At 43.9% G+C, this 14,035-nt stretch overlaps 1 protein-coding gene across 1 annotated transcript; it reads right to left on the bottom strand.

Moving 5' to 3' along the window:
- Positions 1–3,453: 3,453 nt before the first annotated feature.
- On the bottom strand, positions 3,454–12,802 carry crlf3 (cytokine receptor-like factor 3). Its single transcript, XM_010906196.4, has 10 exons — positions 12,706–12,802; positions 9,781–9,910; positions 6,790–6,997; positions 6,207–6,294; positions 5,893–6,070; positions 5,653–5,754; positions 5,307–5,427; positions 5,081–5,219; positions 4,847–4,959; positions 3,454–3,957 (listed from the first exon to the last, which is right to left on the bottom strand). Exons 2-10 carry the CDS (start codon positions 9,895–9,897, stop codon positions 3,689–3,691), a joined length of 1,335 nt encoding a protein of 444 aa, XP_010904498.1. The 5' UTR covers positions 9,898–9,910; positions 12,706–12,802; the 3' UTR covers positions 3,454–3,688.
- Between the last annotated feature and the right edge of the window lie 1,233 nt (positions 12,803–14,035).

Below are 14,035 nucleotides of genomic sequence, written 5' to 3'. Positions count from 1 at the left end.
AAAATGGGGAAGAAACAGGACTTTACACCAACATCCTAAAACCAGCTTGTAGTTGAGCATTTTGTAATAAAGAAGTCATAGATGTGTTTTGTTTTCTATTTAAAAGAATAAAGGTTTTTTGTTTTTTTTTACAATTACCATTGTCTCATATGGTTTTAATTCAATGGATTAAACCCTTATTATGCTTATTGAACCATAGATCCTATGAAGTGAACTTGTGCTGCAGGTTGAACCAGTGGCCCAGTCCGAGATGATGTCCAGCATCATGGCTTTATGTGGAAGTCCATTACCATTTTTCAGTTTAGTATTTTCAGTAAATGAAGTAAATACAAATCCCCATAAGTATGGAGTTAGGTGTGTGTATACTAGTTAGAGGAACAATCCTAATTTAAATGCATGAATCTCTGCGGCACAGACACTACAAAATGTGTAAGAACTATATATATATAAAAATACTCTATATCCATATCTTGTCATGTAGATCACACATTCATATTTCAGCTGACATTTGACAAAATGCTAATGACTAAGGTTTACTGAACTTTATTGATGCATTCATTATGTACTGATGGAAGGCACAGGCACAATGAGGTATATACAGAGAATCCCTTTCACACCTTCAGAAAAACAGGCAGGGTTGGGACAAGTTCCATTTCAATTAGGCAAACGGGATTTTCAGTGAACAGTGGGAATTGAAATTGAACTGAGCCCAGCTCCGACTTCACGTCACGGTCTACATTCCCAAATCGCTCCCTATTCCATAGAGCACACTATTTAGACCAGCTGATGCCTCTATGGGAAGTGATCAAGAGTAGTGCAAATCTAGGGATTGGGTGCCATTTCACACACTCGTAGATGAATCGGAGACGGATGTTTGCATGAAAAGGGTAGTTGACAGAGTCCCAGTTGAGTACCGTTAAACTGGTGATAGATTCACAGTGTATCAGAATTGAAATGCCACAGCTGGGTCAGGTTAGCTGTCACAGTTTCTGTGATTTAGTATGTGGTGGAACTGAGTTCCAATGGCTCTGGTGGGTCAAGCAACTATGACCACCTAACCCAATTAAATCGCATCAAATGCATGTGATGTCACATAATGGAAGGACACTTCCCAAATTCAGTGTCTCTCAGAACTATTGTTTTTGTATATTTGCTGCAGAGATGGGGGAGGGTGAAGAGCTTTCTGACATTACACCCCATTTCTCTACCTCTCTGAGTGGTGCACACTTGCATCCGAGACCAGATTATCTGGACGTGAGGCAATACCCATACCTTTATAAGCACAGAAGGTAGCCTAGCAGTTAAAGCATTGGACCAGTGACTAAAAGGTTCAAAATCCCAGAGCCGACGAGTAGAGTCTGTATGTGCCCTTGATATAGGCACTTAACCCAAATTGCTCCAGTAAGACAGTCTGGATTAGTCCAAAATGTGTAAGTGCTGACGTGGCTAGCTGAATTCTCATGTCACCGTCAAACAGTTAATGAGGGTGAAATGCATCTTTGACTTATACCACCAACAGTCAGTCACGTGATCTGCAGTGACCTACATGCGGTCGAAGAGAGACTTTGATTCCCTAAGGTTCCCCCAAAATTCACATGAAAGTACATATTAAGTTACATTACATGCTTGTGAATACTGTTACGACGATTGTCTTAGCAACAACACCCAACATAAAGGAAAATGTAAAAAAAAAATCCAAAGTTCTAGAACATTGTAAACCGTGAGGTCTTCTGAGACTCAGCAAGAAGATGAAGAGGGGCACAAGGGTGGGAGAAGAAAGAACGAGAAGAACAACTGACAGAGGCAGTGAGAAGGAAAAAAAAGTGTCAAGTCTGAAGAAAGAAATAAGAAAAAAGAAGAGAACACGTTTAATCTCTGGAGTTGTTTCACAATGTAGGTGTGTTGTTGTGGTAAACCAGACCAGCAGGCTTTGTAGCTACAGTAATGTGTATCTCTCCCTTTCTTCTTGTCACTCTCTGATATCTCTCATCTTCCCTTCTAAGAACTCTGAGTGAGAAACAAAATTACCATTTTGGTGAAATTTTAGATGCAGATGAGTGTTTCTTGAATAAGAGGAGGAATCAATCAGTTCTGGTACAAGAAACTGTTTAAGGGAGTCCCTGTTAGGGTTTTCTCAATTTCATAAGGGGCTTTGTATTCCATTCAGATTGTCTTAGAGAACTCAGCAACTGAAGTTCATATTTTATTTCCTGATACAGACGAGTGACAAATTGAAGGAAAACCTGAATAAATGAGTGGAGGAACATGAAGAATGCAGATGCTTCCATACATATGTACTGCCTGATTAACATCCTATCTTGCTCTGTGGCAAATGCTGAGCAGGCCCAGTTAACCTTGATTTTGGATCAAGATGACAATGACTTTGAAAGTGTTCATAATTGGGTCTCTTCCAGAATGACAATGACCCCATCCACAGGGCACCAGAGGTCAATGAATGGTTTGATGAGTATGAAAATGATGGCCTTCACAGTCACAAGGTCTCAACCGAGCTGGGCTACTTATGGGACCAATGTGTTCTCCACTGCCATCATCCAAACACCAAATGAGAGAATGTATTTGGGAAGAATGGCGTTCCATCCTCCCAGCAGAGATCCAGAGACTTGTAGAGTCCACCCCAAGGCAGACTGAAGCTGTTCTGGTGACTTAGGTGGCCCAACACTTTACTGAGACATTTTATGGTGTTGTTTCCTTTAATTTGTCACTCGTTGGTATCTCAGCCATACACCCTTAGACATTTTCTTTTACTCTCCTTCTAACAACCCCAAACCTTATTCCCATTCACATATATTTGCCTTACTCCTTACTTTAATAAACCTAACCCTAAAACAAGCCCCAATCCGTAGCTTTTATCATAAACCTAACCCCTAAGACAAAAATAACCTTTTTCCTAAGGATGATTAGAGAGGTCAAGTGTTCCTTCTTTTTTTTTTTTGCCTTGCAGGGATTTTTGGTCCCCACGAGGACAGTAAAACATAAACACACATTCAGTTCTGATATCTGCCAATACCAGTCATTGTTATGAATAAGTTTAAATGGCCAACTGCCAGAAGCAGGTAAAAAAGGAATAAGCTCTTAACTGTGGACCACGTCAGCCAAAGCCACTGAATGAGCCTTTAGCAAGTAGACATTAACACACAATAAATTAAAACGCATCAGAGTTGGAGATCAATACCAGAAATTCCAACAAGGAATTGAACAATCGTCATACAAATTAATTGTCAGATTTTTAGTTGGAAGTCATCTCCTAAAATCGGTTAATGGATATGGAATTGACCCTTACACTGAAATGTGGCTGAGCTGTTGAATCTAGGGCAGGGGTGTCCAAACTATTCCACAGGGGCTGTGTGTCTGCAGGTGTTCTCTCTCTCCTTATACTTGATTGACTAATAAGGTTACTAATTGGTTAGTTTCTACCCTCACCTGGTTGTTTAGGTGTGAACTGGGAACCAATTTATAGGAAAAAAACAAAAACCTGCAGACACTCAGCCCTCCATGGAACTGTTTGGACTCCCCTGGTCTAGTGTAAGTGTCTAAGGCTATGGTCTAGGAATATCTGGGAAAGGACAACAATCAGGAGTTGACAGGCATGCCCTACTCCAGCAGACAAGACTGCCATCCTGCAAGTCCCTTTGCGTTGACTGATGAGGCTGCTGTCCAATCAGCAGCTTCAGAACACCAGCACCTTCCAACCAGGGTAGGCGAAGGAGCAGCCAAAGAACAGGCAGTCCACCGCCTGTTCAAGCAGCCAATCAAACACCACTTCCCGGTTCCCAGAACCAATTGTAACCCTCAGCTTGAAGTTGCCTCCATCGCTGAGGTTGTTGTTATTGCTAACAGGAAGTATGTTAACCACCTCCATGTCAAAGGTCACAGCAGAGCCGAGGGTAATGGAAGGCAGCTGGTTGGTCATCTCTTTCCCATTGACAAATACAGCTCCTAGAGAGAGGCACATGTTTTAGTTATTTAGCAGCAAACAGTTGTCAAGAGTGACAAACAGGAGTAATTCAGAAAGCGTCTTTCAAATTGACCACTTTAAACCAGCGTCCTCTTGTTTACCGGATAAAAGCTCTAACCACTAGGCTACCTTCTGCCACAGAAACATATTGCTACTACATTGCTATGACAGACAGCAATGCTATAGGGATAGTACAAAGCAATGCTTCTTTTTAAGGACCTGACACTGTAGGTCATAGAATGTGGTCAAATCATCCAGATTGAAAGGCTTTAAACCACAGATTTTCAGGTCCTGGAGGGCTGAAACACATCTGGTTTATGTTTCTACCTGCTAGTTAATTGCGGTCACCTGGTGACAGATCTGAAACAGACCCTAGGAGGGGATGAAAACGAGACGTCTTTCAGCCCTAGCCCTCTTGGACCTGACAAGCTGTGGTAATATTTTTTGGAGTTGCCTTAAACTGATGTAATCTGTGGTTTTTGTGCAAAGGTGTATGAAACCTACTAGATTTGCTCCCATCTACTTCTTTTGACTGGCTTCCTTGCCTGGTGTAACATGTGGGCGTTGATGACAAACTTTTCAATCTGTTGCTGAACTATGAGATTCGGCTTGACAACATGACAGCATTGAGAGAAATGCTAAGGAACGCTAGCACATTGTTGATATGGTAAGGATAGCACGTGACACAGAAATGACCTGTGGAGATGAAGTTATATGTCCAGCTGAAGCCACATATGAACTATGTGCTATTTGTGTAAAGGAAGATTGTAAAAGATAGGGAGCATCCAAAAAGGATCTCTAGGGACCTGGCTGACAGTTGCTCCCTATATGGAGTTTCATGTGGGCTGGGGAAGTAAGGAGATCCCAAACCGTTTGTGGAGATGCAGACAGCTTGGTCCCTCTGGAGAGACTCCGCCCCTTCCTCACAGCCCACACACACCCCGATGCTGTCCCGCGTGTCCACCTGACCGGCTGCAGAGATCCTACACACACACACACACACACACACATTTAATCAGTTACACACAACGGGAATCACTACATCCCATTGATGTCTCTATTGCATTTGAGAGAGCCGGAGCAAGTGAAGGAGTATTCACTCACTTGAAGGTGAGCGTCTGTCCGCAGAAGTACGTCGGGGCGTTGGAGTAGAGGACGGTGGCTTTGGAGGGGGAGGAGTCACTCCGCATGGCGATGTTCCTCCTACTGCTCAGGATGTAGCCCTCGCTGCCTGGACACCACTCTGGAACGCAGCAACACACACTGACTTGGGGAAACTTGCAATCAGACAACCAACACTAGGCCCCGTGCGCTGTGTTTGTGTGTTTACCGTGTGGTGCCAGGGTGGTGTATCCTGTCTGCGGGACACTCCAGGGGCTCCACTCAGTGCGTCCCTCCCCGCGGGCACACACCCTGAACAGGTGGTCCGTGTGGGGGTCCAGGTGGAGCACCTAGCAGCAACAAGCCAACATCTCCTGAAATCCTACTTTCCATCGGCTAGGAAACCTTTTTGTTCGAGCCGGCAATTTTATTCAGCTGTTCAGTTTTATTCAGTCATTTCAATAAATTATTGGCACATCCACATCTTTTAGGCGTGAATGTGTCGTTTTTATTCATTAAATCATTGTGAACCGATTTCCTACCGGGAGAACTAATGAAGTGCTGCGTTATCTTACCAGGAACTCCTGCTCCCGGCCGATGTAGGCGTCTTCATATTGACCGGACACGGCGCGGCGGTACTGCAGACGATAGTCCTGCACCACGTAATCATCATCCACCTACAGAGACAGAGTCTCCATTTTGTTAAAATGTCCCCCACGCCAATGTTTTTTAAATTGAGACGTGAGAAGACGCAGAGGGAGGTCTGTATAGCAACAGGAGAGAAGCACACACAGAGAGGCGCAGCACGCACTCACCTTACACCAGCGTACCAACACACTCCCAGGCCTCTCCTGGAGCTCCTCGATCTGAACCGGGGGGTGTGAGGAGACCGAGCCGTGTCGGGACACCCTCTCCCTCAGCGCGTACAGCAGAGAGTCATCCAGCTGGGCAGACACACACGGCACGTCTACCAACGCAGGCACCTCTGGCAGACTAGGACACACACACACACACACACTCCATTATACTACCCGCGACAGACCCGCAGCCCACTGGACTTCTGCATATACACTGCAACATTCAGGCATCCTTCACATCGTGCCCCCGACCTCCAGACCTCCTCTCTCACCTGTCCAGCTGAATATGAAGGGCCTTCTTGGTGAAACTGCCCAGCTGGTCTTCCTTCTCCCCCAGACCGCAACGGATAGCCAACTCACCTGGGGAGAGGGAGGGGGGAGAGAGGCAGGGGGGCTTTTCTAACAGCTGTCAAGTGGCTAACTAATCATCAAGTTATATTTGTATTACAAATAGTCAAACACTTCCTTTTACCCACAGACCTTGACTTTGGATAAAATAAACGTGGGAAAGGATAAATCGCACATTGGACTGTGTTAATGAAAATGTGTTAATACTGCATGCCCTAAAAAAGGAACCGTTATGCTGTTTGCCAAAACCTAGAAGACCCAAGTCAACCACTGCATAACCATGATGAATACTTTTCACCACCAATTCCAACAAGTTCCTAGCAAGGAGTCAATATAGCAACATAATCCAAGAAGACTGTTTGCAGAAGGGGCGCGCCTAATGTGAATTGACAACGTTAAAATGACGTGCGCAATAATGACGCCCGTTGACGTTCGTCTGGCGTGTGATTTGGGCTTAACGCGCGTTCTTGGAGCAGTTTGTCGCCAGCTCTGATTATGCGTGCGAACCTTCTCGTAGTAGCTCGTCTGCGGTGCTGACTCCCTGCTCGATGAGCTTCTGGCAGTCGTCCAGCGGGCGTATGCTGTCCTGCTCGATGACCTCCACCTCGTTCAGGAGCACGCTCAGCCGATCGGCCAGGAGTTGGGTCACCGCCGACTGTAGCTCAGAGAAATGCCGCTTCAAACCCTCCCTGGCCTGAGACGAGGTGCCTCGAACCTAGCGGGGGAAAGGCTGGTTGGTTGACCGGGTCACTTATGCGCCTCGTAAATTCAGGCGTGAGGGACGAAGGGTCAGACAGACAACGGGAGAGACGGAGAGAGAAGAAAGAGAGGAGAGAAGGGAGAGAAGATTAAGAGAGGAGTGAGAGAAAGTGGGGACAGAGAGAGAGAGAACAAAGGGACAGAGAAGGTGAGAGAGATGAAGTCTGAAAAACCGTTTTGCTAGTAAACCTGAGGCCAGTGCACAGGAAAGAATTCACCTAAAATGACTCATCTCATCAGTTTGTGTGCATGCACACGTACGTCCCGTCCCTGCTTGCTTGCCTGTGCGCGGAAGTGAGTACATACGTTAAGTCACCCAGTAAGGCAGGAAATGAGTGGTTGGCTATGAAACCATGTTTCAGTTCCTCTTAACAGACCAGCATTTTGAGTCCTGTCTTTCAAATTGTCTGGTGCCCAAATGCCACCATAATTCCTAAACCCTAGATATGTCATAGCCCGTGGGCCCTACAACTACAGTGCTCTGCTTATATCAAATCTATGCAGAAAATAGGTTGCACTCTTCTCATTCTATCGGAGAGAAACAAAAAGACAAACAGATGGAGAGACAGGCAGAGAGGGAGACAGGCAGAGAGGGAGACAGATGAAAGTGGAAAGAAGAGAGCAGAAGCTCTGCACTGAAACAGTTAGATGAGAATGGAAAAACACATAGAACCTTATCAGCGATTGTCTGTGTGTGTGTGTGTTTGTGTGTGTGTGTGTGTGTGTGGACAACAGGACACAGGAAATGTCTCAATGAAGTCATTGCATCACTTCCTCCTGTCTATGTAAAGACAAGGTGAGTGTCCCAAATGTCACCTTACTGTCTATATAGAGCGCCACCGCTGAATACGCCCCGGTGAAAAGTAGTGTTCAAAGTAGGGAATAGGCTGCCATTTGGACACGGCAAAAGATAATCAATATTTTGGGATGGTGAAGAATGGGAGAGTTAATATTATCATTTGGAACACAATGTCCAGAGGGAATTAGGTTATACAGGATAGGCAGAGAAGGTCAAAACATGCATGTCCAAGCTACCAGCACGCAAATGATCCCCCAGATGCACAGACACTACCGTTCAAAGGTTTGGGGTCACTTAGAAAGGTCCTTGATTTCAAAGAGAAGCAAATGTTTGGTCCATTCCAATAACATCAAAATGTTCAGAAATACAGTGTAGACACAGTTAATGTTGTACATGACTGTTGGAGCTGAAACAGTTCCACTGGCACGTCCTGCTTGGCGATCCAAGTGTATTGTTTTAAAAGGCTCAGTGATCATTAGAAAACCCAATGTTACACTGCTGAAACCTATTGGGCTGAATAAAGAAGCAATTAAACTGGCCTTCTTTAGACTCATTGAGTATCTGAAGCATCAGTATTTGTGGGTTCGATTACAGGCTCAAAATGTCCAGAATCAAACAACATTCTTCTGAAACATCAGTCTATTCTTGTTCTGAGAAATGAAGGCTATTCAATGCGAGAAATTGCCATAAAACTGAAGATCTCATACAATGCTGTGTACAACTCCCTTCACAGAACAGCACGAACTGTCTCTAACCAGAATAAAAAGATGAGTGGGAGGCCCCGGGTGTACAACTGAGCAAGAGGAGAAATACACTGGAGTATCTTTGGTAGTCAGCTGGTATTCTGTCTGTAATGTAGTGGTCAGCACAGTAACCGGATCTCAACCCTATTGGGCCGTTGTGGGAGCAGCTAGACCATATGGTACATAAGAAGTGCCCATCAGCCAATCCAACTTGTGGGTGGTGCTTCAGGATGCACGGGGTGAAATCTTTTCAGATGACCTCAACAAATTGACAAGGCTGTAATTGCTGCTAATGGAGGATTCTTTGACAAAAGCTAAGTCTGAGGGACACAATTATTATTTCAATTAAAAACTATTATTTCTAACCTTGTCAATGACTATATTTCCTATTCAAACTAATGTAATATATGTTAACATGGAAAACAAAAACATTCATTTCTAAGTGACCCCAAACTATGGACCAGTATTTTAGATGGGAACACTGAAAATGTAGAATTATATAGAGGAATATGTTCTAGAAATGTTGTGAAGGCAACCAAATGGTAACCAATTTTCAGTGAGTGTCCCTTGTTGAATGAGTTTGAAGGCCCAGCTTCATGGTTACACAAATGGAGGGGTACAGCGGACAGAGAAAGAGAAAATAAACTAATCAACACAAAAAGACAGATTACAGGATGTTGTGTCTCCCTCTCTTACACTCCTGTCTAAAATCACACACAGACCTACAGACAGCATGACTAGAGCCTCCTGGGTCTCCATGCCTCAAAACCCAACAACACAGCTGGGAGTGGAAGGCAGGCAGGAGACAGGGAGACATGAGACAGAGCAGGGGGACAGCATAGTCCCCCCACCCACACACACACACAAACACACACACACACACACACTCTCTCTCCCTCTCTCTCTCTCTCTCTCCCTCTCTCCCTCTCTGTGTCCCTGTCTATCTCTCTGTGGTTCCATCGGAGGAGCAGGAAATAACAGCATTGTTTACGATAAGCCAAAATGGGGATGGGGGTTGGGCAGGGAAGGAAGGAAGGCCTAAACATTGTACAAATACTAGACAGCTCTTGTCCTGGAGAGCTCCTGTCTGTGGAGCTGAGAGGGTTTAGCTAATTGGGGTAGGGTGTGTCTGTGTGTGTGTGTGTCTGTATGTGTGTGTGTGTCTGTGTGTGTCTGTATATGTGTGTGTGTGATTACCTGTTTGCGAGCCTGGCTGAGCCCATGCAGCCGCTGTTGCAGTTCACTCCTGTAGTTCTGTGCGGCCTCTATGCTCTCCTTGGCCTCCTGCAGCAACGCTTCAGCCTCGATAGACATCCTACACCACCGCCTGGTTCCACACGCACACACAATCAGAAGATGTTTGCAACGCCAGGTCTCCATGAAACGCTTCAGACAACGTTCAGACAGAAGTGTGTGTTCCATTTATGGATTTTTCACGTTGTGTAAGCCATGCAGTCAGTTCATCAAAAGCAGACAGACATACCAACCAGAGACCACACACACACACACTCACACACCTCTTAGTGAGAAGGTCTGAGGGATTGTTGTTGTGGGTCAGTGAATGTAACAGAACTGTATGACCAACAGGGCCCAACTGTCCCATATTCCTCCAGAACAGAGATGGCGGACTCCAGTTCTCCCCCATCCCCAGCGACACATCTGATTAAACAGATGACCTTCTAAACCGAAGTCTTCCATTAGTTGATTACTGGATTCAGGGGTGTTCATTGGAGCTGTGGTAAACGCAGAGATGGAAAACCATCCTAAAGGGGTCTGTATAATCCCCCCCATCCTAGCTAGGTGTGCCCATGAGCAAGGCTTTTTACCAGCTTGTTTCTTCTGGGCGTGGCAGGATGGGTGGGTCTAGTTGAAAGGGACAGACCATAGCCAGAGGTTCTTGCTCTTGCATGAACAAGCCAGATATAGACATGTTCCAGTGGATCAAAACTGCACAGTATCATGGGTGAATTTGGATTTGATTGACTGATCAAAAATCAATGAGTCATTGCGTTGCAAGTTGATTTGCTGTGCATTCCATCACTTTGGTCCTCTCCCACACTTCTGATCAGAAAGTGGGGTCACATAGGAAAGCCCTGGCTACTTCCTACTAGAAAAACAGTAGTAAGTAAACATAAACAGCTGTGCAGTCCAACATATAAGGAATAGGGTTTCATTTGGGAAATCACCCTTTCATCTTGTCCTGGGCAAATCTTTGTTTCCATCTGGTCCTCAAAAGGAGATGTTTAAAGCACATTGCTAATCTAGTAGAAATCCGCTACAGTCACAGAAAAACATACTCCAAGTTGATTCTGGCACTATAAATAGTCCCAATTAGAAAAGAAGTACTGGATTTTGCTCAGAAACCTGTGCGTCAGGAAAGGCGTGTTTGGAAGGTTGATTTCTGGTAAGCTGGCGTTTGGTTGTTTATTGGTTGTTTTCAGTAGGATGTTTGGGGTGGGTTGGTCCACTGTCACACAGAGTCATCAAAATGGGAGAAGTGTGTGTGTGTGTGAAAGCACTGTATGCTGAGTAGATGTTACACTGTATGCTGAGTAGATGTTACACTGTATGCTGAGTAGATGTTACACTGTATGCTGAGTAGATGTTACACTGTATGCTGAGTAGATGTTACACTGTATGCTGAGTAGATGTTACACTGTATGCTGAGTAGATGTTACACTGTATGCTGAGTAGATGTTACACTGTATGCTGAGTAGATGTTACACTGTCTTCTCTCTGTGATGCTGACAGTCATGCTGCTACTGGTGACCTACATTTGGAGTGTAGCGGGCCTCTTGGCAGAACCACGTCCCCACTTCAACCTACCCCTACCCAGTACCCTGTTGACACTGGTCCAAAGTGCTTCACTGTGTAGAAAATAGGGGACCATTTGGGAAACAGCCAATGAGGACTGGGAATTCCTGCTCTGAACCCCCCACCCCCTTTTGTTGTCTCGGTCCACACGTCTTATTTGCAGAGTATTGCCAGCCACACTCAAACACGTGTGATTAAGAGAGATTCTGCTTGCGTGCGATTGAGCACACCAAAACCATGTTGGAGGGTGTTTACAAGCTTGTCTCCCTGTGTTTCTTGTTATCCGCATGCCCCACTTCTCAGGCCAGACCCCTCACACACACACACACACACACACACACACACACGTGCACGCAGACTGAGGGGGGATTTAGACGTAGTAATCTTAGACCAATGTAGCAGATTCAGCCCAGCGTGGGAGGAACATTTGGGTCACATGGACAACTACATAGGCGAGCTCTGAAAGCCTCTAAAGACTGTAAATGAGAGGATGGAGAATGCTCCACCTGAAACAAAGACTTCACCCTCAAAAAGGGAAGGGAGTAGGTAGTGGGGTTGGTTGGTAGGGTTTTGGGAAACAAAACAAAAAAATGTAGGGCTTTGTTTAGAAACGGAAGTCCATAGAGATCTTGTTTTAATCATAGATTAGTATTGATTGATCCATTCCAAAGGAACACAGGCCTTCTAGAAGTGTGTTTTTATGGGTACATCTTTAATTAACAGTGTTCCATCGTCATCAGTCATTAGTAATTACAACATGAACATTATTGTCGTTTAATTTTATTTATTGTAACTTAATCTGACCATATACAGTATTGTTTGGTATCTCACATGTTACTTTCTGGGCAATCTGTCATTATGTGTCTGTTGAAAGTTATGATAGACTCTCACATAAAGACGAGTGGAACTTCGCCCGCAACTATTATTATCACATAGCAAGCAGATGACATGGCAAGAGACAACACAACTTTGCGCAACGTTGATGTACATGCCCGAGCGCGTTCAAAATCAACTTCCGTAATTCTTAACAATCCCGTTTCACAAGAACAACCGAACATGCATTATGCGACACATTTGCATAATATAAAACAGGACGTTTAGTTCACAACGTTCAGGTAATAGTTGAAGATGAATGAACGGAAAGCGCCAAGGGCTTGGCTTCATGCGGACATTCGCGAAACCTCGTGAAACAATTCGTTGCCAGAAAATGTCCACGAAAACACCCAAGTAAGCTAGTTCAAAGTTCAATAAAAGTATAAGACAATACATTGGTATTCGCTTCATGTATTATATAATTCAACATCCTACCTGATTCGGATTTAGTTTCTTGTCATCCTAAAGTTCCCGATCGCTTCACCACCGACCGAAACATAGATGGGTTTTGCACCAGTACAAAAATGAGACCTTAACGGGGTTTTCAGATAATAACCAATCAAAACCACGAACTGACTGTTGGTTGCTGATTGATAAATCAACTAGCCAATAAAAATAGGGTAATGTTGACTCTCATTTCTCAGTGCCCGCCCACTCAGATTGGGTACAGTACAGTTAACTGATGAAACGTTGGCTTGGTCCTATGGAAATCACATTGCACATCAGTTGTACCCAACACTTTGTGCTTGTCAATTTCCATGTATTCATATACTGTTTTTCTTGATTTTATATTTATTCCTACTGTTTACATTACGCCTATGACAACCAACACTTTTAAACTAAAACAGTGTATTTTATTATAGTAATGATATGTTATGTGTAAATTGTTTATGTTTTTAACGTATTTAGGTCTTATCTAGAGCGACTTCGGTAAAGTTATTGCATCTGTGGTAGATCAACGTGGTCTTGGGGGAATACGTAACATATGAAACGTAAATCTGTGACATCCTATTTCGTTTTTTACGTTACTTTCGTTACATTAAAATACATTAGCAAAACGTATGTATAAAATCATATGAATTTACTCAAACAAAAAAAAGGTTATAAATTCAAAGAGTTAAGGTTGGGCATCACAGTATTAGGATTAAGGTTGAGAATAGAAGTTTGGGTTCAGGTTAGAAAATGAAAAAGTTTAGGTTAAGGTTAAGGTTAGGCATCACAGTACTGGTGTTAAGATTAAGGTTTGGATTACATTAAGACAAAATTCAGTTGTTGATTCATTACAAACCCGCCTGTGATTATGAGAGTTAGTGAGTGAACTTTCCTCCATGATTTTCAACAGTGTGTAATTGGTTATGGAAGCATTTTGCCCAGGTCTTTTAGATAAGTGCCCATGCAACAGCCTGTACAAATGATGTCTGTGGTGGTAGGTGTTTTTTCCGGTAACGAATGAATACAAACTTTTTAATGAAGACTAATATCAGCCGGCTTAGTCGGGCCTTAGTACTTTTAAACCTCAACAACTTTGCCTATTTTGTGCCAAATGTCACTTTTGTTCATCTGTTTTGAACACCCCTTGATTTCTAGAAATTAGCATGTAATTCAACGCATTTCTTTATTTCCTGTGATGTTTAAACAAATTACTAATGATAATTAGACCTCTGATCTCTGTGATGCTGAAATATACGCCAAAATAGATACGATGAAAGGTGTTTTTACGGCTCTCTCTATGTTGCACATTGCATGTGAATGTGACGGAGAGCTA

This window comes from Esox lucius, chromosome 11 (assembly GCF_011004845.1).
Source record: "Esox lucius isolate fEsoLuc1 chromosome 11, fEsoLuc1.pri, whole genome shotgun sequence".
Lineage (NCBI taxonomy): Eukaryota > Metazoa > Chordata > Actinopteri > Esociformes > Esocidae > Esox > Esox lucius.
The sequence above is the reverse complement of the archived record's forward strand: the minus strand, read 5'-3'. Positions and strand labels throughout refer to the sequence as shown.